Here is a 25,860-nt window from a genome sequence, read left to right on the forward strand (position 1 = left end):
TTAATTTTGCAAACAGCAAAACAGTTTCGAACAAATCCAAAGAAATGCGATGTCACTGTAATTTTACGGCTATTTTAACCGTTGGAAGAGAATAACTGTAACTCGTTGAAATCTGATAACGCAAGCTACATTTAGATACAATGAATAAAAATCCCGACAAGGACCCGGTCAACTGGACCTTACTATACGATACACTAGGTTGTCGGATTAAGGTTCTAATATGGATCCATGTAACTTTACAAAGATCTTCCTAACCCAATTGTCATCAGGACATTAAGTAAGGCCCGACTTAATTAGGATTGCCTTTCACCCACCCTATTGGGTCCTTGTCAAGGACCAGGCGTACCTGATCAAAATTTCCAGCCGGACTGAACGACCTCGGCCTCCTCGGCCGTGGAGTGTCTCGCGCCCGGATGTCATCGCGGGCAAACGACGGCAGCGCGGTCGCGGAAAGACGCCTCCCCCTACGCCGGGATGACTCGGCGCGAATCCCCCCGGCGCAGGCTCGGACAGGAATCGCGCTCGAGGTTATCGCGGCTCAAGTGCACCGTCGATAGCGACGATCGCTCTTATTCATCGTTCTGGGAAGAACTCCGTCGCGCGCGCGAACGCGCGCGCGATGTTGAGCGCACAAGAGCCGTCATTGTGCTCCGGCTGCTTATCAATTTGTCGCGCGGCTCCCGGCGTATTTGCAGTAACAATCAAACCGCCGACGGAGTTAGAAAGAGAGAGAGAGAGAGAGAGAGAGAGCAGACGGTGCTCAGCGAGCTGAACCGAGCCGAAGAGCGGATTGTCCCATTGTTTTTGCGCCGACAATGGCGGCGGTGTGCTGCGGGGTGGCTGATTTAAATTAGTCCCCGAAAGAGAGGGTGACGCTACAAATTTCGGCGCCGGGGACGCCTCTTGCCATTTCCCCTGACGTATCCTGATTAATGTTTCATTTAAATTCACGAGCGTGCTACCGGTGCCGCCGCCGCCGCCGCCGCCGTCGCCAGCGTTGCTGCCGCGGGAAACCGAGAGGCGTAACAAAACGAACGAGCGCGAGCCGTCGTCCCTTCGAAGTTGCGACCCCGTGTTGCGTTCCCTTAATCGCTCGCGAACCTGTCGCTCTTAATTCTTATTAATGGCTCTTAACGCGCGCGCGCGCGCGTGCGCGCTGCGGAGATGATAAGCGACGGTAGTAATCGCCGCGGCCGCGAAATGATAGGCCGACTGGAAAGACAGGACTTGCGAACACGATACTCGACGTATCATCCGATCAGGACTCGACGAGTTGTCCTGCCCTGTGAATCGGAAACGATTGGAGAATTATTAGGTCACTAAGTATGAAACGTCGGATTTCGAATCAATAGTTTGGTTTGTTATATCTCAAACTGGAAATATTAGGTAAATCGGAAAGTTCCGTCCATCCAGCGACTATGGCTAGAACTGTCCGTTAACCTCTAATGTCTAAACGAAGCTGGAATGGATTGTTTTGACATCTGTCAATAACATTCAGTACATAAAAGTATACGTTTGCATCAATAACATTGTTTTTCACTGCATCGAAAATGTCGAAATTTGAGCCAAATAAGTGTCATTTGCGCGAAGTGTTAATCTTTTGCTTCAATTGGAAGAAAACTGCAGCTGGAGCTCATCGAATGCTCGTAGAAGTTTATGGTGATAATGCTCCTTCCGATAAAACATGCAGAGAATGGTTTCGACGCTTTAAAATTGGTAATTTTGATGCAGAGGACAAAGAGCGTTCTGGACGGCCAAGAGTATTCGAAGACGAAGAATTGCGGGCATTGGTGGACGAAGACCCACGTTAAACGCAAAAGCAACTTACAGAAGCATTAAACTGTGCTCAATCTGTCACTTCCGATCGTTTGAAAGCCTTAGGAAAAGTTTACAAGGTAGGAAAATGGGTCCCGTACGAACTAAAGCCAAGAGACATTGAGAGGCGAAAAACCACCTGCGAAATTCTGCTCGCTAGGCAACAAAGAAAGGGGTTTTCACATCGTATCATCACTGGGGATGAAAAATGAATTTATTTTGACAATCCCAAAGGTCGAAAAACTATTTGCAATCCCGGCCAACCCTCAACATCGACATCAAAGCGGAATATCCACGGAAAAAGGCAATGTTCTGTATTTGGTGGAATCAGAAGGGTGTGCTGTACCATGAGCTGTTGAAAAGTGGTCAAACAGTCACAGGGGATCTCTACAGAGAACAAATGATCCGTTTGAGCCGAGCATTGCACGAGAAACGACGAGAATATGAAACGAGACAGCATAAAGTGATTTTGCTTCATGACAACGCTCGGCCTCACGTCAAAAAATCTGTCAAGGAAACATTAGAAGCACTTCGCTGGGAAGTGTTACCCCATGCGGCTTATTCACCAGATTGTGCCCCTTCCGACTACCACTTGTTTCGGTCGATGGTACACGCACTTGCTGACGAATACTTCAATTCTTATGAAGACGTCGAAAAACGGGTCTCTGACTGGATAGCCTCCAAAGATGAGTCATTCTTTCGCCGCGGAATTCGCTCGCTGACCGAAAGATGGGAAAAAGTCATCGCTAACGATAGACAATACTTTGATTGATTTCTCATTTTGTTTCTTAAATATAGACATACGTTTTGCAAAAAAACGGGCGGAACTTTCCGATTGACCTAATGGTACAATTAATCAAAGTAAACTATCGCCTAAACTATCGACGTAGTTCTGCCACCTTAAAAGGCCTTGCGAAAGGTGTTTTCTATAGCTTGTTAAGAATTGAATATTTTTCCTTGCAAGAAGTAGCCTAGTGTCTGGAAGAAGTGGTAGTCAGTTGGTGCAAGGTCTGGTGAATATGCTGAGTGACGGAGAGTTTCCAAGTCCTTCTATAGTTTGAGCAGCGTTGTTTGTGCGACATGTGGTTGTTTCGCAAGAGGATTGGCCTGTCTCTATTGACCAATCTCAGCTGCTTAATCGCAAGCATCCTCATTATTTCGTCCAGTTGCTTACAGTAGACATCCGCTGTAATCGATCAGGTTTCATAAAGCTGTGGTGGATAATACCAGCGCTGGACCATCAAACAGATACCATTAGCTTTCTTGGTGAATATTCGGTTTCGGCACTTCGTCTACATACAGCCATTGTGTCGAGCACTTGCGATTGTCAAGAAGAATCCATTTTTCATCATAGCAGTACGATGTAAAAATGGTTCGCCTTTATGTCATGATGGTAAAGGAAGGCGAGCTTCCAGACGATTTCTCTTCTGACGCTCGTTCAATTCATGCGGAACCCATCTATCCAGCATCTTTACCTTGCCGATTTGTTTCGACATGATCCAATATCGTTGGAATAGTAACGTTAAACCTTGCTACTAATTCGTGCGTAGTTCGAGACATATCCGCTTCCACCACACGTTTTCATTTCATCATTATCCACCTTGGTCCCAGGTTGTCCACATGGCTCACTTTCAAGATTAAAATCGCCAGAACGAAGCTTCTCGAACCATTGACGTACCGTGCGTTCATTAGCCACATCTCCATCAAACACTTCATTGATATTTCGAGTTGTCTGCGCTGCATTGGTTCCACGACGGTACTCATATTCGAAAATAACACGAATTTTTAGCTTATCCATGGTTACACAAAAATTGCTGTAACAAAGACAGTTCGAAAGATAATCACAAACCAATACGTGCGTTTGGAAAGAGTGATGATGTACCTTCACAACGAAAGAAAGAACCAAGATCCGCAAAAGTGAAATGTCAGAGATATCGACTTGGTCGGACTTAGTACTTGGAGATCGGACATTTCATATTGAACGACTTAATAGATTACTTAGCTGATCGTTCGGCTGCCTTCGGAGTATCGTCTCACGCGTCTTGGAGTCACGTCGATTTGCCGGCGGCTGGTGGCCAATTGCATTTCGGTCAGCGGAGCTGGGAATTTTGAATCCCTCGTATGGATCACTTCCTCGAGCGCGTCACTTTCAGCCTGGAAATCGGAATCGGCGAGGCGTGTGCGCGCGCGTTGAAGAATCAACGTGTCTCAAGGTTCTCGCGTTCGATCGCTTTTCGGAATGTAGTGATCGGAGGATGCACGCGAAGGGAATCCCTCGCCGCAGGTTGCCTCTCTCTCTCTCTCTCTCTCTCTCTCTCTCTTTCTCTCTTCCTTTCCTTTCTTTTTCATGTTCTTTTTTAATCTGCTCTTGCACCTGAGGTACGGGGCCATTCGCGCTCGGGTGGACAGGTGCCTCGCCCGAGGGGAAATTTGGGAGGAATCCGGTTTTTCCAGTGGACGCTTTTCGAGCCACGGGGTTAAATCGCTGGCGGACGAGCGAATACAAATGGTGAATATAAATGCAGGGTGGGGGAGGGTGAGACCGCCATCGTCTCGCGCATGAATGAAACCCTTAGTTACTTTTTAGGGCGCTTCTTCTCGGCCGTTCGTGTCTCCTCGGTTATGAATTTTCTTTTCTCCTCTCTCTCTCTCTCTCTCTCTCTCTCTCTCTCTCTCTCTCTCTCTCTCGCTCGCTCTCTCTCCCTCTCACTCGCTTGTCTTCGTACGCACCGCGGAATTCGCGCGATTAGTGACAATTTTTGTTTTCGGCCTGGTATCGCATTCGTTTCTGCCGCGCCTTGGCTCGCCGCGATAAATAATTTAATTTCCCACCGATTCCATTTGGTTTTATCTCGTTTCCGAAGCAACCGACACGTAATTCCATGGCGTGCGTTTTTATCGCGCGATTTCCAATCTGCCGAGTTTCGCTCGAATCAGCCGCGAACGGCGAGTCCCGCCAGCTACAATTTTTTTCGCGCAAGGCAAACCGCGTCGGTCGCGATTGCAGGCGGTTCAATTGCCGGGCCGACACGGGGAGGGGGGTACTTTGAAAATCCGCTTGCGCTTTCATCGCGGCTATAATAGCAGCGCCGACTGGATGGGACGCGACGACTGGCCGGTGCATCGCGGCACGCGTCCGCGCGCGACGACCAGCCGCAATCAAAGGCATTGGTTTATTCGCTTCTCCGAATGACGATCGTGCGGTCGTGATAGGAATTTATTTTGCAGCGCAAGCTTCCGCGAAAAGTGCCGCCTAATGAGATCGGCTCGCCCTCCTTGCAGGCGGGTTTGTTCACTTTGGAGGTCCTGACACCGCGCAAGAAACGGATTGATTAGTGTTCAGCAGATTCTCTCGTCACACCTACCCGGAAAAAAGTATTCTATTTGCAAAGTGATTTTCCCCATATAGTCTCATATTCTAAGCGAAGCCTTTTACAGGAAAGGGATTCTTCTTTCGATAAGGCGATTAAAGTGAATCATTCATCTGAAATTTGTTAGATATTATTCTGTTTTCCTCTTATTTCGAGAAGATCTCCTCTTATACCAATTAATTTTCCTCTTGTATGAAGAGGAATATATTGACTTAAATGTTGGCTTCTTTTATTCAGTCATGCTTTATTTCTAGACATGAACGAAAAAATAACCATATACTCATGAGTCGGAATATTTGAAACGCTTTTTAAAAAATATATGTGTGTTGCTGTAACATATAACGAAGATAATTTACCCATATTTGGTCAAATACAGTTTATAATGTATTGCAAGAAATCGAATCATATATTCTTTCTTTTAACTGTTTCATAAAATTGATTATGATGAACATCTTTGTAGCTATGAAGACATAACAAAATTGATTGGAAATTTGTTTGTTATGATGTTCTTATTTCATTCGTGCCTACTTATTGTAGAACCGGAGCCAAAAGTACATCTATATATATTGCTTTTAATTTGAATAACTTTTGTCTAAAACATTTCCTTATTTGCCTGATATTTTTTGAGATATTTGAGGAAAACTTGATAACTTTTTAAATATTTAACTTACGATATCTCGCTAACTATTTGTCGGAAGAAAAAGTGGTACTAGACTTTTTTACTCTATTTACTCTCAAGAATATATTTTGACAATAGCGCCCTGACTTTTGTTAACTTATTGACTTTTGGAAATTTCAAAATTATCAAATTAACAAAAATTAGGGCACTATTGTAACAATACATTCTTGAGACTAAATAAAGCAAGAAAGTCTAGCGCCACTTTTTCCCCTGACAAATAGTTTGCGAGATACCGTAAGTTCAATATTGAAAAAGCTATCAAGTCTTCCTCAAATATCTCAAAAAATATTAGGCAAATAAAAGAATGTTTTAAACAAACGTTGTTCGAATTAATTGGTAGAAAAAAATAGTGTAATAAAAAATGGAGATTCTCATTTGAAAAACGCAAGTTGATCTTCAAATGATCTTGAAAATAGAGGTCAAGATCAAAGTTGAGGTCATCGTAAAGTAGCTCACTTAAATCCCTACAACTTTTATTCAGATCGTTTTCCTTGAAACTTCAATACTAAAGAGTTATTAGGATGCTCCGTTACTTTTGGGACACGTGGTATAAGAATAAAACCCTCTAAAATTTAGATGATTTCGCTTATTCTGAAATTACTTTTTCTTTCGAGGTGATGTGTAAGAAACGGATCAATTTTCCAGTAGATTCTCGTCGCTGAGCTTCCCGCGAACAGTTTTGGGAAAAAATGTACTCTCCGCGCCAGCGAAGAAAACGCGTTACATTTTGATGTTACTTTAACTTACTCGGATGGGTCAATTTCGTGCCGTTTCGTCCGGATGAGTTTTATCGCGAAGTAAAAGCGGAATTTTTTTCGACGGTGCTGGAAAACAGCCGGATGATGAATGGCCGACGCAACCGGGTTGCCTCGCAACGAGACTCTGGAATCTCGTGCGTTCATCGCCGGCAGTGAGAAGAAGCGGACTCGGTTTTCCGGCCTTGCCCCGGGATTGCCGGGCGTTCGATCGGAATCCTAATGACATTGTTGCGATCAGTTCGCGCGGAACAATCCTGGCAATCGCGCGTTCCACGCTCCATTCCGTCGCGTAATGAACTCGGAAAGTCAGCGTAGGAAATGTTGCTCCCTGTCTACGCGCTCCCTAAATCATTTACTCCTCTGCCTCTCCCTAAATCATTTATTCCTCTGCGCCCCTACCCCCTCGGGGGAGGAGCGCTGTACGTCGTCGGACACGAACGCGGTGTCGCGGAGTGCGAGAGAAAAGTCTCGTCTCTCCGCGGAACTCGCGGAGTTTCGTCCAACTTTTCTCATAGCGACGGATTCAATTTCGCGGGACTCGCCGCTCCGTGAAATTTTATCAGCTCTACTGTATATTTCAAGGGTCCGCGGCTCTGCGCGTCACAGAAAAATTTCGGCGGTCGGCTCAGCCCGCGCGGAACCCCCCTCAACCCTTCGTCGACGCGCCACGCTCGCGAAATTCACCTAGTTTCGTTTTTTCCTCGCGCTCGAGATGAGACACAAAATCGCGCTGAGGAAACGGCTTTGTTGGGTTAACAAAATACCAGTAACCGCAACAAATGATCAGTGTGCGGCAAATGACTTCGTTGTGTCGTAGTAAATGACTTCGTTACTTATCATTTGTCGCTCTAATCAATAATTTTATAATGATGACAAACGCTATTGTTGTGCTAATCATAAATTTTTTATTTGTTCGCAATATAGAATATGAGCAAAGATTAGAAATTATGTATAAGCAAATCGGTTGTGTTATAACTCTTGCTCACCAACGTGTAATGTATAATAAAATATGTAAAATATCTGATGAAAGCAATGCTACACTAGCGCGTATTATAATTATCAGATAGTTCAAATATAACTCCGTTACAATCAAATATCGGTAGAGAAAGATTAACAAAATAATAATTCTGTGTATATGTTTTGCAGGAATTTGGGGAAAGAAATAAGGCAACGTATTATTAGATTAATTTTTAGCACGTCACATTATATAAAATTAATAAACTGTTAGGTGAGATTGAGTAAAGTTATGGGGGATATACATATATTAAGGTTCAAACTGCAAATGTACTTTTATCAATAAAAAGATCTGTTATCAATAAAAACGGTTCCTAGCTACTTAAACAAGTTTACAAATCATTTTAAGAGATGCTTTTATCTATATATGGAAATATGAACTACAAAAGAGTCGCACATACATGTATACAGGGTCTGAGAAATGGACCAACGAATTTGTACAGAACAGGTGAAATTGAACAATAAAGTCATATAAAATTTTCCAAGAATCGCAATAGTTATTAATTAAAACGTCTGGGCCAATGAGCGCACGGGAAACAGGTAGACCGAATTCGACAGAAGTATAAAGACAATATAAAGATAAGTCAAATGACGTACTTCTGAATTCTCGTAGCAAAGACATTCACCTGATTGACCGGACGTTTTAATTAATAACTATTTTTGGAAAATTTTAAACGACTTCATTGTTCAATTTCACCTGTTCTGCCTGTACAAATTCCTGCCTGTACAAGTTGGTCTCAAAATTTTCAGACACCCTGTATATTACTGTTACGACTGCTGGTTACGACGTTGCTATTCTTTTTATTAGAAATCGTACATCGAACAAACATATATGATTTTTATCTCCAGCAATGTACATTTGTTAAAATTACAAGTAACGAAAGATGATTTGTTGCGGTAACTGTTCGATTTGTTCCCCATACAATTATCAAACAGCAAACATCCGTTTGTTGTGACAATAGAAGACTTTTTCTCAACGCGGGCGAACTCGGAACTCGAACTGGCATCGGACATTCGGCCGCGCCATCGGGAATCGGTGAATGTTGAAACGCGGAGAGATGCTCCGATCACGCTGAACCGGCAGATTGCACGTGCGACTCTGACGGTTCGTCGGGTGAAAAAAGAAAAGCCGCGATAAAAAATCGGGAATAAGAAAAAGTACGAGAGGAGATACCGAAAGGAATAAACGCCACTGTGTAACCGGGCGCGCCCTGCCGCATGCGCGTTAAAGATAAATCTGTCCGTTCTTATCCGATGTAATAAAAGAGAAGCCCCGTCCCCGAGACTGGAGACTCCGGGGAAGGAATTCCCCCGTCCGATCCGATTCTATTCAAGAGCGCATTTTTCAGCCGATTATATCAGATTCGAGCGGCGGTGGGGTGCTTGAAATTTCTTTCGCGGCCGGATGCCTTTGCGAGCGGAGAGTGGAAGGGAGAGGGGAATTTTCTCAACAACGGGGAAATCCTTACCCCTTATCCCTTATCACGCGAGCCTTATCCTTACGAGCGTTATTGGCGAATTCGACATGGCTGGAGGAACGCGGACAAATATCTCACTCCGTTCGCGCGAGTCTCCGGTCGTGCGCTAAACACGTCGTGCGAGCAGTTATTCCCTAATCGCCCCCTCCCCCCCCCCCTCCCCGCGCCATTCATATACAGAGCGTATAAAAAGTACCGCGACGACGAGATATCTCGAAAACTAAGCATTTTGGGAAGAAGTGTTTCAGACAAAAGTTGCATGGTTTCAAGGGGGACATGAAACGAAAACTGTATCATTTTGTTTACAGATGGCGTCACTTTCGAGATATTCGCTGATCGATACTTTTTTTCTAAACGGAAACCCGAATTTCTTATTATATATCATCTTTTTCTACCGATTAATTCGAACGACTTTCTGTCTGAGAACATTTTCTTACTTGCCGAATATTTTTTGAGTTATTTAAGGAAAACTTGGTAACTTTTGCAGTATTTAACTTACGATATCTCGCCAACTATTTATCGGAAGAGAAAGTAGCGCTAGACTTTTCTACTCCATTTGGCCTCAAGAATACATCGTTACAATAGCGCTTCGACTTTTGTTAACTTTTAACGACCTTTGGAAATTACAAGATTATCAAATTAACAAAAGTCAGGGCGCTATTGTGACAATATTCTTGAGACTAAGTAGAGCGGAAAAGTCTATTACTGCTCGATTTTCCGCCAATTTCCGTTGTCACGAGAGTGCGGTCGATCCAAGCGATATCGCGGTTACTGCGAGACGGAGAAGAGGGGAGAGCGAGGGAAGAGCCGTTACTCGCGAAATGTCGCGACTTCGACAGTTATAAACAGCTCGGAATTCGGCCGAGGAATATCGACGAACGCGAGAGCTGGGCCGGAGGAGCGAGCTCTCGCTCGAGATTCTCGTTATCCGCCGTAGGAACCCAGAAATCCACCCTTCCGTCTCTTCTCTTCCCCTCCCCCGGGAGATTTAGTTAAAGAGTTACGGCTGCGCCGGATTTCCGCTCCGCGCAGCCGCGGCACGGTCGCGGTAAATCTTTGACGCTCTCGGCCAAAGGTACACAAAGCTCGAATCCTGTCTAATTTATATATCCATGCGACTGCAGTAGCTTCCTGCCCCCTCTCCCCTCCTCTCTCTCTCTCTCTCGCGCGCGCGCGCTCTCTCTTCCTCGTCCTCGGCGCCACGTCTTCCAAACCGCCGAATATTTCGACTATTACTCGCGCCTTTCACGCGCGCCCGGCGCAGCCCGAGGGTGCGCTTCAATAAACCGAATTCCACCGCGCGACTCGGCAATCCAATTCGACAGGCCGCCCCTCCGCCGCGCCCTTTCACCTCCCGGTGAAAAGCTCTTTGACCGATCGATCGGTTTTCATGCCACGAGCCGAGACGGCCGCTCAGAGGCAGACAAAGCCCGAGAGGCGCTCTCGTTTACGAAGAGTCGAAACGTCGAGTATTTGTTTAGGCAAGGAAAGAGAGAGAGAGAGAGAGAGAGAGAGAGAGAGAGAGCGAGCGAGCGCGCTCCCCGCGGGACCTTCAAAATCGCGCGCGGCGCTTCGGCTTCACCCGGGCAGCCGGCCCACGTGGATCGATCGGCTATGAATCGCGCGATCGGCAAATCGCCGGCGGTGGCGTCGGGGCGGATTGAACCGGACGGGAATAAGCGCGACACGCGCGTGTCCGCGCGATCATCCACGTGTGTGTATCGCGCGTCGCGACTCGAAGCGACAACCTGTGGTCTCGCCACGTGCGAGAGCGAGCCCGCCGACATCTCCCGCGAGGCAAGTCGAACTTTCGCAATCGGAATCGCGACCGCGTTTTACATCTACGCTCGTTTGCGCGATGCAAATCAATGCAGAGAGAGAGAGAGAGAGAGAGAGTCGAACGCGTGATTACTTCACCGCGCGCGGCCGCGCTCCGTTAATCGCTTTACCGCGGAGCTGTGTCGGCGGCAAATCGAGTCACGTGGCTGACGAGACCTCATCCCCGGCTCGTCTCGGTCTGCAGAAATTTCGTCGGCGAGTCAGGGCTGACTTATCGGGATCCCTATCGGGGGCTTGGTAGAAAGTCCGACGGTGGTTTCTAGCTTCTTTCCTTTCTGTCGTTACGGCGTCGCGAGGCGCGCTGCGTGTGTCGCGTTGAATCGTAACGCCCGCCATTGTCCTCTCTCGTGTCTCTCAAGTAATCGCTCGTTTTGTATCTCGAGACACAAAGGGGAAAGGGCCTCCCTCCGCAAACAAAGCGGGGCCGGAATTAGAAGCAGAACCGTGTCTGCGAAACCGTGCTCCGTGTGTCTTCCGAGAGCCGGCGATTGGAACAATCGTTCCGCGATCGAACGGCCGAGTGTTCTCCTGTAGAACCGCGGTGTTAGATTCGCTGAGCCACGCGTTACAGCCCCCGTTCCGTGGCGGGCGGGAGGACAATGAATTAGGCATGTATAATGCATGCATTAGCCCGCGCTAATGAGCTCGAGGCCGGCACTCCGGCGAGCGCTCTCGCGACGAAGAAGATTATTCGCTCTTCCGAGTCTGCCTTCGAGTGGCACTCGTCTCCGTCGCCGCCGCGCGCCGCTGCCTTCCGGGACCCGGCACAATGGAGATTATTGTGCGTCCTCTTCCGAGGAGAAGAGGCCGCGCCGCGCCGCGCCGCGCCGCGCCGCGCCGCGCCGCGATCGCCAGGACCTCCGACGAAATTATTCGTGAGTCCTCTCGACAATGAGAGTCTTTCCTCCTTACCTCCCTCGAGATCCGCACTCGCGCTCCTCCGTCGCCGCGCGCGACAAAGAGGCCCGGCTAATAAGGGTCGACCTGGCCTCTGTCTACCCGCCCGATAACTCTTCCGTCGTCGTGCATTACGAAAATTGCGACTTTTTCCGAGCGCCGAGCGCCCTTCGGCCCGACGAAACGACGCTGACCCTCCCGAGCAAAAAATTGTTAGGGCCATCCTCGTGAAGTATAAGGCACCGATAAGGCTGAAAATAGGATGCTCTAAAGAGGGATGCCTCGTAATTACCACATCAGGCCCCGAGATGGATCTTTCAGGGATACCTTTGATTTTACGAAATAAGGCTTCGGTAAGGAAAACTGATGGGAGCTTTAGAAGAATTTGTTAGGGGTACCTAAAATTTAATAAATAAGGCTTTGATAAGCTGGAAAGCTGGGGGCCTTAGAAGGATCTTTTAGGGATGCCTTACATCTAATAAATAAGGTTTTGATAGAGGGGAAACTAAAATAAGGGCCCTGGAAGATTTTTTTAGGGATACCTCAGATTTTACGAAATAACATTTTAACGTGGAAAACTGATGTGGGCCTTGGAAGGATTTTTTAAGGATGCTTTAAATATACAAAATCAAGTTTTGTTACAGAAAATTAATAAGACCTGAAGCGTGTAATAAAATTGTCATAATTTAGTATTGTTTTAGTAGGCATGCCCTACCTGATTCTTTTAAAGATCTTTTAATTATACCGCGATTAAAAATAAATTTTACTAGTTTCATTAGTTGCCATATTCATTAGTCTCTTCCAAGGATTTTTCTAATATTGTCTTTATTTTGAAATGCAGCAAACTTTAATAACAACAATAGCAGGATTTTTATGTGTAAAGAATGCTATATTCGATTGTAAAGTATATTATATTTTTTAAATAAAAATTTATAAGTATATTATATTATATTTTTTAAATAAAAATTTCTTGCATACTAACAAGATTATATAGAAATAAACTGAATTTTTCAGTGGTATAATTAGCACTGACAATCAGTGCATAATCGCTGATCGACAGTGAGTTTCACTGATTGATTCACTATGAGAGAGTAAATTTCTCGGAATGAAAAGAACGAATATTCTTACTCAAGCAATAATAAAAACATTTCCTTATAAGGCCCTATTAATATTGTCTTATAAAGTCCTGTTGATATTACCTCATAAAGCCCTCATAATATTACCTTATAAGGATCCGTTGAACCATTTGTTACATATTTTGCAGGGCTTTTGTCTTTCTATCCCTACTAGAGCCCGATTGATCTTAGGGGACAAAACAATCAGGCCCTTACCAGAGCCTTATTAATTTTTCTACTCGAATTCTGCGGTGGTCAGACATTCGGATTGACGAATGGGGGGCGAGAGAGAGGAGGAGAGGGAGATACATGCGGCTGTGAAAAATACGCACGTGGTGCGGCTGAAATGAAAATAAAACGACGTCGTTGATTGGACGGGTCGAAACGGAGAAAAATGACACGCCGCGTCGCGTCGCGCGTCGCGGGTCGTTCATGGCGGCGGGTATCCGCCCCACGAATAGCGAGGGAATTTCTCTCTCCAGCGGCATTTGTCTCCGGTTTAGAATCCTCCTCTCCGGAATCGAGTTCTCGCCGCGATCATTTTGTCCCGGACGTTAGAGATCGCGATGCGCTCGTCTCGTTTCGAGACTGCGATCTGCATGCAGCAGCCTAGTGCCACTCCGCCATCGTCTCCGTCTCGAGACATTTTTCGAGAGGAACAACGAGAGGCGGTACGTGGCAGCAGACGCGCGCTCAATCGATGCGAAAGTGACTCTCCATGCCCCCCTGCCCCCCTGCTGGCCCCTTGCTAAACTGCGAGTGTTCGTTCGCAGATACGAGAAAGGGTTGCGGCCGAAACACTCGCGCCTAATCCCATTACAGCGCTCCTCTAAATAGTCGAGTTAGCGCGAATTATGTAGCCGGCTTCGCGTTGATTACTGCAATCTACCAGGCGGTAGGTCCGGCTGCGCAGCACTCCGCGGCTACTGTCATCGGCGAAGAAGAGTGCGACGAAGATAACTGGTGCACGGAGCTTCGCGAAAGTGAGATTCATTTATCCCCCCGAGCGCGGTGCAACGCGCGATGAAATATCGTCACCGGGTCTCGCCGAGACTCGGCCGCGTTTCGCGCAGCGAAAGGAGGACAAAGTTTGAAAAAAGCGGGAGAGAGAGGGAGAGAGAAATGGCTCCGCGATAGGGATTGGCGATGTTCGAAAATACATCGATGTTTAAAATATCGATTAATAAAAGGAAATTGAAATGACATCGATTATTTTCTAGAGAAAAGATTGATTTACCGATTAATCGATTAAATTTGCAAGGTAAATTAGTTAGTTTAAATTGGCTTAAATTGGTTAGTACCAGATTAAATACTGCGTTCGGAAACATCACTCGGATTCCTTCGCCTTGCTTACATGACAGATATGTTCTTAAATTCGCAACAGATGTAGCCGGCGTTGTTCAATCCTCATTTCGCACTGAATGTTAAACAAGGATGGAATGATGCCCGCAGTATTCTTAGTGTTACTAAAAATTCTCTTAACCCTTTCACTGTTAGGTGGGAAGTATACTTCCCCACCTTTTCTTGATTCAATTTTGCCTTGTAAATCACATAATTTTGAAGAACTAATCGGGGATTTGAGTTTTCCAGATAACTGAATAGTTGTTCAACATACTCCAATAGGTTTTTATACCCAATTATTCATTCGTGATTATTTATAACAAGTCAAAGTTGAAAAAAATGCTATTTTTAGGGAAAAATCGATTTCTCGGAGAACATTGAATGTAGAGGTCTGCAATTTTCACCAAATATTTTTCTGATGTTGTACAAAAACATATATTTTGTTCTGTATTTTTTTGCAGGTTAGATTTTTTTTATAAACAAATATTTCTACAAAAACAGCCGAAATTTGATTTTTCTGCACTTTTTAACTCTATTTTCCTAGTTTTTTCATTCTGTATCTCCATCCTATCCATCTATCTATCAATATTATTTTACTCAAAAATGAATGTTTAATCTCCAATAAGCATAAATATGCAGTATTGAACATTGTCCCACATAAATTTTTTCCAGCTCGATCGAGTTCCATCGTTTACAATCATATGTTCTTACTACTACCTGGTCATTATTTAATAATAATAATTGGAATTTTCATTAATTTTGTACATCATGATCGCCATATTGTGTCCGCCATTTTGAATTTTGCAAATCTGACTTTAGATTCGTAATCAGCGACCCAAAAAACGTAGGACTACCAAATATTTTAATAATTTTCTCAAGAGAAGTTAATTCAGCAGTGAAAGGGTTAAAGGATCTTGCACACTGAACGCGACTAGCGACATGCTATGAGCGATATCTAATCAGAGTTCTGGGTAAATATGTAGAACGGACTATCCTTCCACGGTCTTGATATTGACATATTGATATATTATAGAACTAACCCTCCTGAGTAACAATCAAAAGGTTTTAGCTGTCGCTCATTGTTTACTAAAAGGGTAATTATTTCGAATAGTGGAGCCAGTTCCAATCACTTCAATCTTGACATATGTTATTGAGGACATCTTATTGAGTAACCTATTGTAGGTTTTAGCCTTTTTAGGTTTAGTCGCTCATTGTTTATTAAAAAGTTATAGATGAATGAAATTTTTTAATGCGAATCAAGATTCCGCATGGGTTTGCAACTTTCCACGCGAAACTAAGACGGACGAGGAGGGTGCGGGAGGGGGGCCGAAGGCCCCCCTTGTACCCTCCCCCCCGTATGTGTGTGTATGTGTGTACATATGTTTAGTACTGTATGTATACATATGTTTGAGACATTTTCATTTATTAAACATATGAATTTTTAGCTCATGTATTAGTGGTTATTACACAACAAAAATAACCACTAATACATGAGCTAAAAATTCATATGTTTAATAAATGAAAATGTCTCAGTCATATGTACACACACGGAGGAGTACAAGGGGGGCCTTCGGCCCCCCTCCCGCACCCTCCCCGTCCATCCTAGTTTTGCGTGGAAAGTTGCAAACCCATTTCCATCAGCATGTAGACGTGTGTTTTTCTTTCGATGTATAACCAGTACAAGAAAGGTAACTAAACTAAACAAATCAAGCGAAGAAGATAATACGTAAATAAGTCTCTATACACAGTGTTGTACAATTATTTCCACAGAAGACACGTAATACTTCAATACGTGGGCATTATTCATCACACTTTTTTGTTAATAACTTTTTAATTAGCATCGACTAACAACTAAAATTTGTTGCATGTTATTAAGTGAGGATAGTAATAATAATATATGTGTGAATTATTGAAATCGGGGGTGACTCCCTTATTCTAAATAATTACCTTAAAAAGTTATAAACAAATTTTATAGATAGAAGTTATAAACAAATTTTATAGATAGAATTTATTTTCTTGACACAATGTACATTAAAAAATGTTAAACAGTACATATAAGCGGGGAAGGGGTTCCATCCCTCTAACTAACTTTTGCACAACTCAATAACTTATTGCATCTTTATTTCTTCGTGGACATTGTTGAAAAAGTTCTCCTAAGATCTATCACCTAGCCTAACTTAACTTATTATATCTGCATGTAATTAGGTGTTATGGATTTTAAATATACTGTTTCCTATATTTTTATGTATACACTATATTTGGATTTAAAAATGCGATAAAATATGCATATTAATTATTTTTTCAGATATAGGATACATAATAGTCATTACACCAAAGAAAGCATCTAATCGTTCATTAAAATCAAATGTTTTCTTGAAAACAAATTCTGCTAAATAATGATCGAAATGATGCTTTCTACTGTATTGAGGAATATTTCCACGAATATCTCTTCATAGAATTTCGTTTTTCAGCAGTCGAACGTTAACTGCATGGAAGTGTGTCGTCATCGGCACACCGGCTCCTTGCAAGTACGTTTCGTAGGTCTAATATCAACAACAGCTTATTTCATTCCGGTAAGAATGTAAACAAAACAACTTACGCTCGTCGAACGATATGATAGGAAACTATAATATCTATATATATTTAGTATCAGAAAATTACATCATATTCATTACAATTTCTTTTTTAATAACTTTTTAATAAACAATAAGCGACGGCTAAAACCTTTTGATTGCTATTCAGGAGGGTTAGTTTTATAATATATGTCAAGACTGTAGAAGAGTGGTCCGTTATACATTCTTATCGAGTTCTGTTTTAAGAAGAAAAAGCGTTCATTTCTTCTTTAAAACAGAACTCTCATTAGATATCACTTATTGTTCGTCGCTAATTGCGTCAGAATGCGAGGCCTTTAACTCGGCATCTCATTTCATGTATTTTCCATGTGATAAGAGGACAAATTTTTGGAGGATAAATGCTTTCATTGGGCCATTTGGCAATGTTCCGAAACTTATCGGTAAAAACCGGACAAACCATGACTATACGATAGATGTAATAAACTTTAAACCTCAAAAAATTAACCAGTCCCAACCTACTTTTACAAGAATAATTGACTGTGGTAAGCGAACTTCTTAAGACTTACAGCTTACTATACTCTCTAAAAGCGAATCGGTGGAACTCACTGTCAATCAGCGATTATGCACTGATTGTCGGTGCTAAATATACCACTGAATTTTTCACTGAATTTTTCAGTGGTATACTTAGCACTGACAATCAGTACATAATCGCTGATCGACAGTGAGTTTCACTGATTCACTTTTAGAGATTACCCATTGTAGATCCGGACTTAACGTTCAGGAATTTCGTTTACCGTATCTGAAAAACGACATTACAAAGACCTTGTCCATTTAAAAAGAAATGAAAATCGGTTGCCGATGTTGAGAAAAAAGAAATCATCAAATATCGATTAATCGAGTAGAAATAAAATCATCGATGAAACACATCGATCAATTGAAAACAAACTATCGGTTCTTTCGATTAATCGATGAAAATCACCCATCCTTAGTCCGCGATGTAAACGCGCGCGCGCGCGGGGCCGCGCGGAATAAAGATGAAGAGGCGCACTCTCGCCTCTCGCGACGGCCAGCAAGTCCCGCAAGTCCCGCAGGTTGATTCAGCGTCGGCCTGCTGACTAGCCGGCGAATTACGTTCATGAATATTTATCGAGGCTCCGAGTGTTACGCGTCTGCGTATATTTATCGAACGCTCGCGAATTATTCCGGGTGAATATTCATTCGATACGCGCGAATATTTATGCGCGGGGATGTTTAGAGATGGAATTTATCATTATTTACCATATACCGTCGGGGATGGGAATTAGCGTTATATAACGCCGATACGAAGGCGCGCGCGCGCGTCTTCGTCGTTTAATGGCGCCGGCAGTCGCCGAAAAGTCGCGACGTCGCTCGTAACGAACGGGCTGCTTTTAAGCATTCGCAAAGGAGAGAGGAGCTCCCCCCATCCCGAGAACCGCCCCTCTCCCCGGGAAATCTTGCCGCTTGCGGGGGCAAATCCCCCGGGGCAACTTCGTGCTCTCGCTAACGCGACTGCGACGAGATGAGAATCGCGCGAGTTGACGAAGTTTGTTAAGCGACACAAAGAGGAGATCCTTAATCCCATTTGTCTGTCTCGCCTCCTTAGCGACGCCTGACAGACAGATTCGTTCGTCCACAGTTGAATCATAAGCCCGCCTCTGAGTTTTCCACCGCTCGGCCACGCTAATGCCTTCTCCCTCTTCCTCCCTCTTCTTTCGTCTCTCTTTTTCTCTCTCTCTCTCTCTCTCTCTCTCTCTCTCTCTCTTTCCGGACCTTTTCGTGCGTGTGGAAATTGCAGACGAGTCTGATTGCGTTCTCTCCTCCGACTCGCGATTTCGTTCAGTGAAGCGAGCCGTGAGGAGAGATCGCTGCTGTTTCATCTTACGGTAGAGAAGCCTTGGAAGCGTTGCATATAGAAACATAACCCCGCGACATGCGTGACGTGTCCCTCGTCAGAGAGGGATACGCGGCGAATATTGACAGAAGTAATGCCAAAGCCAACACGGCCGAAAACACGGTAACGCGATCTGCGCGCCGGCCACGAGTTTAATTGCATCGCGATCCCCGATGCGTTTAGTCAGCCGCACGTTCGCACTGAGAAGGAAGATTTTGTTGGGTTAATCTTTTCGTTACGGCGGCCTTGCTCGGGAATGCGCTACCACGACACGGGGGGCAACCTCAACGTGGACGTACTTAAATTTCACCGCGGGGAGAACCTAACTTTTAACGCCTAATGGCGTCAAATGTAAATTATTCGTAATATAAATTATCGATTGTTCATTCAACAGACGTTGGCTGACTATAGTCACCGTTAGTAGCGAGAAGGTTAACAAAGTAAACCAGTAACAGTAACAAATGGTTGGTTAATGTGGCATAACAAATGACTCCGTTGTGGTGACAAAAGATTTGTTGCTCTGACCAATAATTTTATAATGGAAACAAATGATATGGTTACGCCAATCCAGTAATCATAAATTTTTTATTTGTTGGCAATACGGAATATAGGACAGGGTGTCCCATTTAAGCTGATAAATCGTAATATCTGAAAAACTACATGTCGGATCAAAAAAAGTGGGTAGTGAAATTTGTTCGTCTCGAAGGGGGACATCCAATGATATCAAACTCGACGTCCCATCCCACTCCCGGGGGGTGGGGGTGGGGGGGGCAACTTTGAAATCTTAAATGGGAACCTCCATTTTTTATTGCAGATTCGGATTCTACGCCACAAAATACGTAAGTTTCGTCCGAAACTTTTTTTTATTCGTGATAGATGGCGCTGTAATCGCAAAAAATTAGATTTTCTGCAATTCTCCAGAAATGATCATTGAATTGAAAAATAAAAAAATACTTGTTCAATATTTTTAAAAATATTTTTAAAAAACATAATAACAATTATTCCCCCTCATCCCCTCGGGGTAGAGTGGGTGGTAACGTTCAAATCTCAAATGAGAACCCATATTTTTCATTGCAGAATTAGATTTTACGTGAAGTTTTTATGGAAACATGTTTTATGGAAAATTGTTTCCATAAAAACTTCACGTAATATCTAATTCTGCAATGAAAAATGTGGATTCTCATTTGAGATTTGAACGTTACCACTTCCCCTATCCCGAGGGAATGGGGGGGAATAACAGTTATTATATTTTTTAAAAATATTTTTAAAAATATTGAACAGGTATTTTTTTATTTTTCAATCCAATGATCATTTCTGGAGAATTGCAGAAAATCTAATTTTTTGTGATTACAGCGCCATCTATCACGAATCAAAAAAAAAGTTTCGGACGAAACTTACGTATTTTGTGACGTAGAATCCGAATCTGCAATAAAAAATGGAGGTTCCCATTTAAGATTTCAAAGTTGCCCCCCACCCCCACCCCCCGGGAGTGGGGTGGGAGGTCGAGTTTGATATCATTGGATGTCCCCCTTCGAGACGAACAAATTTCATTACTCACTTTTTTTGATCCGACATGTAGTTTTCCAGATATTACGATTTGTCAGGTTAAATGGGACACCCCGTATAAGCAAACGTTAAAAATTATGTATAAGCAAATCGGTTATATTAATTCTTGCTCACCAACGTACAATATATAGCAAAATATGCATAATACTTGATGAAACCACACATGCAATGCTACACGCGCGTATTATACTCACCAGATAATTCAAATATAACTCTATCATATCCAATCAAACATTGATAGAGAAGGGTTAACGAAATAATAATTCTTGTGTGTGTTTTACAGGAATTCAGGGAAAGAATAGAGCAACGCATTATTACATTAATCTTTATTTTTAGCACGACACATTATATAAAATTAATAAACTATTAGATGAGATTGAGTAAAGTTATGGAGGATATACATATGAAGGATCGTACTATAAAAGTACATTATTAATAAAAAAATTTTTTAAAGTGGTTCGTAGCTTAAGAATCTTTAAGGCATATATGTGTACATAACATAAGTTTTTACAAGTGAAACTTATAACTATAATAAAACTCTACAACACTATTCTACTGTACAAAAGAAGTGATATATTAGAACAGTAGCGCCAATTGAGAAACCTAACATATATATGTGATTATTGTATACTTAATAATTTTAGAAATCTCAAATTCTAATTATTTCCTTTTTTACGATTTATATTATGTACATAACATAAGTTTTTACAAATAAAACTTATCAAATTATTTTTCTTTCAAGATATATATGCACATAAACATTTAAAAGTAAAAATTATATAGTATTATAAAAATTTAACACGTTTATTAATAGTGTCCAATATTTAAAAAAGAATATCTTTTTAAAGGTTATTGTTATTCAAGAAAAACCTAGCTACAAAAAATGTCTATGGCACAAATTTTTACAAGTAAAATTTATCATTATTTATTAGAACACTGAGTTATATGGTTATTTTACTTGTTATTGTAACAAATTAATTATTATAACAATGCAATAAAAATTATTTAATACAAATAATCTTGGCGCGGCTGCACCAAAAACTATATCGAAGATGTATGTACATAAAAGTCAAATTAGATATCATTGACATTTCGTCGATTATAATAAGAATAACATCTTTGAATAAAAAATATCAAAATATGTAGAATATATTCACATTCGATATCTATATTCTATGTGTAGTGAAGGTTTATAATTTAATATAATTTATATATAAACTTAAATAGAACATTACACCGTATATGTATAGAGAGAATTTATAAGTATATTTTGTTATAATAAAAATGCTGTCATGTATGTATTATTTTAGTTCGATATAGTTTTTGGTGCAGCCGCGCCAAGATTATTTGTATTAAATATTTTTTATTGCATTGTTATAATAATTAATTTGTTACAATAACAAGTAAAATAACCATATAACTCAGTGTTCTAATAAATAATGATAAATTTTACTTGTAAAAATTTGTGCCATAGACATTTTTTGTAGCTAGGTTTTTCTTGAATAACAATAACCTTTAAAAAGATATTCTTTTTTAAATATTGGACACTATTAATAAACGTGTTAAATTTTTATAATACTATATAATTTTTACTTTTAAATGCTTATGTGCATATATATCTTGAAAGAAAAATAATTTGATAAGTTTTATTTGTAAAAACTTATGTTATGTACATAATATAAATCGTAAAAAAGGAAATAATTAGAATTTGAGATTTCTAAAATTATTAAGTATACAATAATCACATATATATGTTAGGTTTCTCAATTGGCGCTACTGTTCTAATATATCACTTCTTTTGTACAGTAGAATAGTGTTGTAGAGTTTTATTATAGTTATAAGTTTCACTTGTAAAAACTTATGTTATGTACACATATATGCCTTAAAAAAATATTGGGTGAGTGCAAAAGTTCGTGCGGAGTTTGTGAGTAAAAGTCACACAGTGATTAGGCAAACAAAAATCTTTATTCAATCAATGATGTATTCTCCATCGTTTTCTATAATCTTTTCCCAACGTTCTGGCAGCATACGGATGCCTCGATCATAAAAACTGCGCGGTTTAGATTCGAAGAACGAAGAGACGCCGTTTTTTAAGGCCTCCAAAGAGTCAAAGTTTTTTCCATTTAAATAATTTTGCAATGACCGGAACAAGTGATAGTCAGATGGTGCGATATCAGGAGAATACGGTGAATGCGTTAAGACATCCCATTTCAGGCTTTTCAGTTTGCGCAGCGTCTTTTTCGAAACGTGTGGTCTGGCGTTGTCGTGATGAAAGACGACTCCCTTGCGATTTGACAAAATCGGACGTTTCTCTTTTATTTCTCGATTCAGATTGGTTAATTGGCGACAGTACTTGTCCGAATCAATCGTTTCGCCAGCGGGGAGAAGCTCGAAATAGATTATGCCCTTGCAATCCCACCAAACAGAGAGCATCACCTTCATCGGATGCAAACTGGCCTTTGGCATTGCGTCACCATGCTCACCTGATTGTTTCCATGTCCGTTTGCGCTGAACATCGTTGTAGAGGACCCATTTCTCATCGCCCGTCACTAGTCGATCAAAAAACGACTCGTTATTGAGCCGCCCGAGTAAAGAAACGGCTGCAGAAATTCGCTTGATTTTGTTCTTCTCGGTCAGCAAATGGGGCACCCATATATCGAGCTTCAAATCGAATCCCATCTTTTTTAAACGCCGAAAAGCGGTTGATCGGTCAACGTTTAGTGCTGTAGCAACTTCTTCTGTTGAAATTCGCGGATTATTGAGCACTAAAGTACGCAAAACATCGTCATCAATGTCAGAAGGTCGACCAGAGCGTGGCTCGTCTTCAAGGTTAAATTCTCCGCGCCGAAATTTAGCAAACCATTTTTCCACAGTTCGTTTAGCTGGTGCTTCATCCTGATAAACATCCTGAATGTTTTTTACGGCTGCGGCAACGTTTATTCCCTTCCGAAACTCGTAAAGTATAACATGCCGTAAATGCACCTTATCGATACTCATTTTTAAAGTGATATTTCTCGAAGCAGTTTGTATGAAAACAAATGATTTTTTTTTTAATAACAGCTGAAGACGTCACCTTTCCAACGTTATATAATATGTAGATGGAAGTATTAATGACAACACTTTACGACGCTTATAACTCCATCTATTGAAACTCCGCACGAACTTTTGCACTCACCCAATAATTTGAGTTTAAAATTTCTAAAAATAACACAAAACGTGTTGCGCTTGTACTTGGCGCCTTTTTTTTACCTTTTTATTTAAAAAGATAAGTTTTATATAAATTTTACTTGTAAAAATTGTATATATACCATTAATATGTAAATGTCATTAATTTATACTTGTAAATTATCTTCATCTAATTCGCGTATTACTTGCACTACTTGCGTTATAATTTTTATAACGATATAATTTTTACTTTTAAAAGTTTATGTATATATATTATAAAAACTTATGTTATGTACATAATATATATCTTAAAAAAGAAAATAATTTGAATTTGAGATTTCTAAAAATATTAAGTTAAGTATACAATAATCATATATATATATATGTTAGGTTTCTCAGTTGGTTAGTACACGTTCACAATACTAAAAGTAACATCTGTTGGGAAAGAGAGGAGTAATATTCGCACACCCAATAGAATAAGTATGTCGTCGGTTTCTATCGGTATAATCTTTGGGAAAGCTTATTTGTTCATGAATTGTCAATTGTTTAGTCAGAATGTCCGGTAAATCCAATTTCTTTATATTTGCTGCCGTCAACTTCATGTGGTTCTTCTTCTTTATGTGCTGAAAAATGACTTCGCGACATAATCCTTGTAATGACGGTACTATAAACAGACAGAATAATGTATAAGTAATAAGAAAATGGTCCTTTAATGCCACTTGGCTGATCGACATAATTCCACTGCGACGTACTGGTGTATAACGGAAGCGTGCGAAATTGAATCAGTAACCAATCCATGCGTATATACAAATATACTGGTTTCCCCGGAGATAAAGTAAACTTTTTCACTCGAATAAAATTTTTACTAATGGTGAATCCCAGGCCCATGGAATTGTCCTCTATGTAAAACATGGCTAAACGATCACCCAGCATACATACTTCGCGATACCAATCAGGTTCACAACAATGACAATACGCATTTGGAACATAGTCCCATATGTGTCGACGCAAAATGTTAAGTACATTGAGTATCTGTTCTTTGCAGTGCTCGTCATACCACGAGGCAATGCAACGCGCCAACTCATAAACTGGAACAATAAATGCAAGAATAATAAATTATTATTCAGTCAATGCATGATGCGTTATAAATTCTGGATATGTCTATGTACACACACATTTATTATATCTAATGGTTAATTTAACACTTTAATAAATATTTTCTTATCGAAACATTGTTATACTGTTAAATCAATGATATTAAAATCAAAAAATATATATACGGGGTGTCCCATTTAACCTGACAAATCGTAATATCTGGAAAACTACATGTCGGATCAAAAAAAGTGGGGAATGAAATTTATTCGTCTCGCAGGGGGACATCCAATGATATCAAACTCGACCTCCCACCCCACTCCCGGGGGGTGGGGGTGGGAGGCAACTTTGAAATCTTAAATGGGAACCTCCATTTTTTATTGCAGATTCGGATTCTACGCCACAAAATACGTAAGTTTCGTCCGAAACTTTTTTTTTATTCGTGATAGATGGCGCTGTAATCGCAAAAAATTAGATTTTCTGCAATTCTCCAGAAATGATCATTGGATTGAAAAATAAAAAAATACTTGTTCAAAATTTTTAAAAATATTTTTAAAAAACATAATAACAGTTATTCCCCCTCATCCCCTCGGGGTAGAATGGGTGGTAACGTTCAAATCTCAAATGAGAACCCATATTTTTCATTGCAGAATTAGATTTTACGTGAAGTTTTTATGGAAACATGTTTTATGGAAAATTGTTTCCATAAAAACTTCACGTAATATCTAATTCTGCAATGAAAAATGTGGGTTCTCATTTGAGATTTGAACGTTACCACTTCCCCTATCCCGAGGGAATGGGGGGGAATAACAGTTATTATGTTTTTTAAAAATATTTTCAAAAATATTGAACAGGTATTTTTTTATTTTTCAATCCGATGATCATTTCTGGAGAATTGCAGAAAATCTAATTTTTTGTGATTACAGCGCCATCTATCACGAATAAAAAAAAAAGTTTCGGACGAAACTTACGTATTTTGTGACGTAGAATCCGAATCTGCAATAAAAAATGGAGGTTCCCATTTAAGATTTCAAAGTTGCCCCCCCCCACTCCCACCCCCCGAGAGTGGGATGGGACGTCGAGTTTGATATCATTGGATGTCCCCCTTCGAGACGAACAAATTTCACTACCCACTTTTTTTGATCCGACATGTAGTTTTCCAGATATTACGATTTATCAGGTTAAATGGGACACCCTGTATAATGCTACTGTTGTATAATACACTTTCTTTACACAGTTTTATTG

At 41.3% G+C, this 25,860-nt stretch overlaps 2 protein-coding genes across 4 annotated transcripts in view; one reads left to right on the forward strand and one right to left on the reverse strand.

Annotated features, from left to right (window-relative positions):
- The window catches only part of LOC105181335 (putative uncharacterized protein DDB_G0277255), a 228,730-nt gene that overhangs the window by 62,143 nt on the left and 140,727 nt on the right, over nt 1-25,860 (forward strand). The window lies entirely within an intron of this gene.
- LOC105184543 (uncharacterized) lies at nt 23,923-24,621 on the reverse strand. Its single transcript, XM_025306424.1, has 2 exons — nt 24,276-24,621; nt 23,923-24,187 (listed from the first exon to the last, which is right to left on the reverse strand). Exons 1-2 carry the CDS (start codon nt 24,454-24,456, stop codon nt 23,946-23,948), a joined length of 423 nt encoding a protein of 140 aa, XP_025162209.1. The 5' UTR covers nt 24,457-24,621; the 3' UTR covers nt 23,923-23,945.

This window comes from Harpegnathos saltator, unplaced genomic scaffold (genome assembly GCF_003227715.2).
Source record: "Harpegnathos saltator strain DR-91 unplaced genomic scaffold, Hsal_v8.6 scaffold124, whole genome shotgun sequence".
NCBI lineage: Eukaryota > Metazoa > Arthropoda > Insecta > Hymenoptera > Formicidae > Harpegnathos > Harpegnathos saltator.

Coding starts and splice junctions, on each gene's coding strand:
- LOC105184543 (XM_025306424.1), bottom strand. CDS start 24,456: ATGCTGGGTGATCGTTTAGCCATGTTTTACATAGAGGACAATTCCATG. Junction 24,188..24,275: donor CACGCTTCCGTTATACACCA/GTACGTCGCAGT, acceptor GTCTGTTTATAG/TACCGTCATTACAAGGATTA.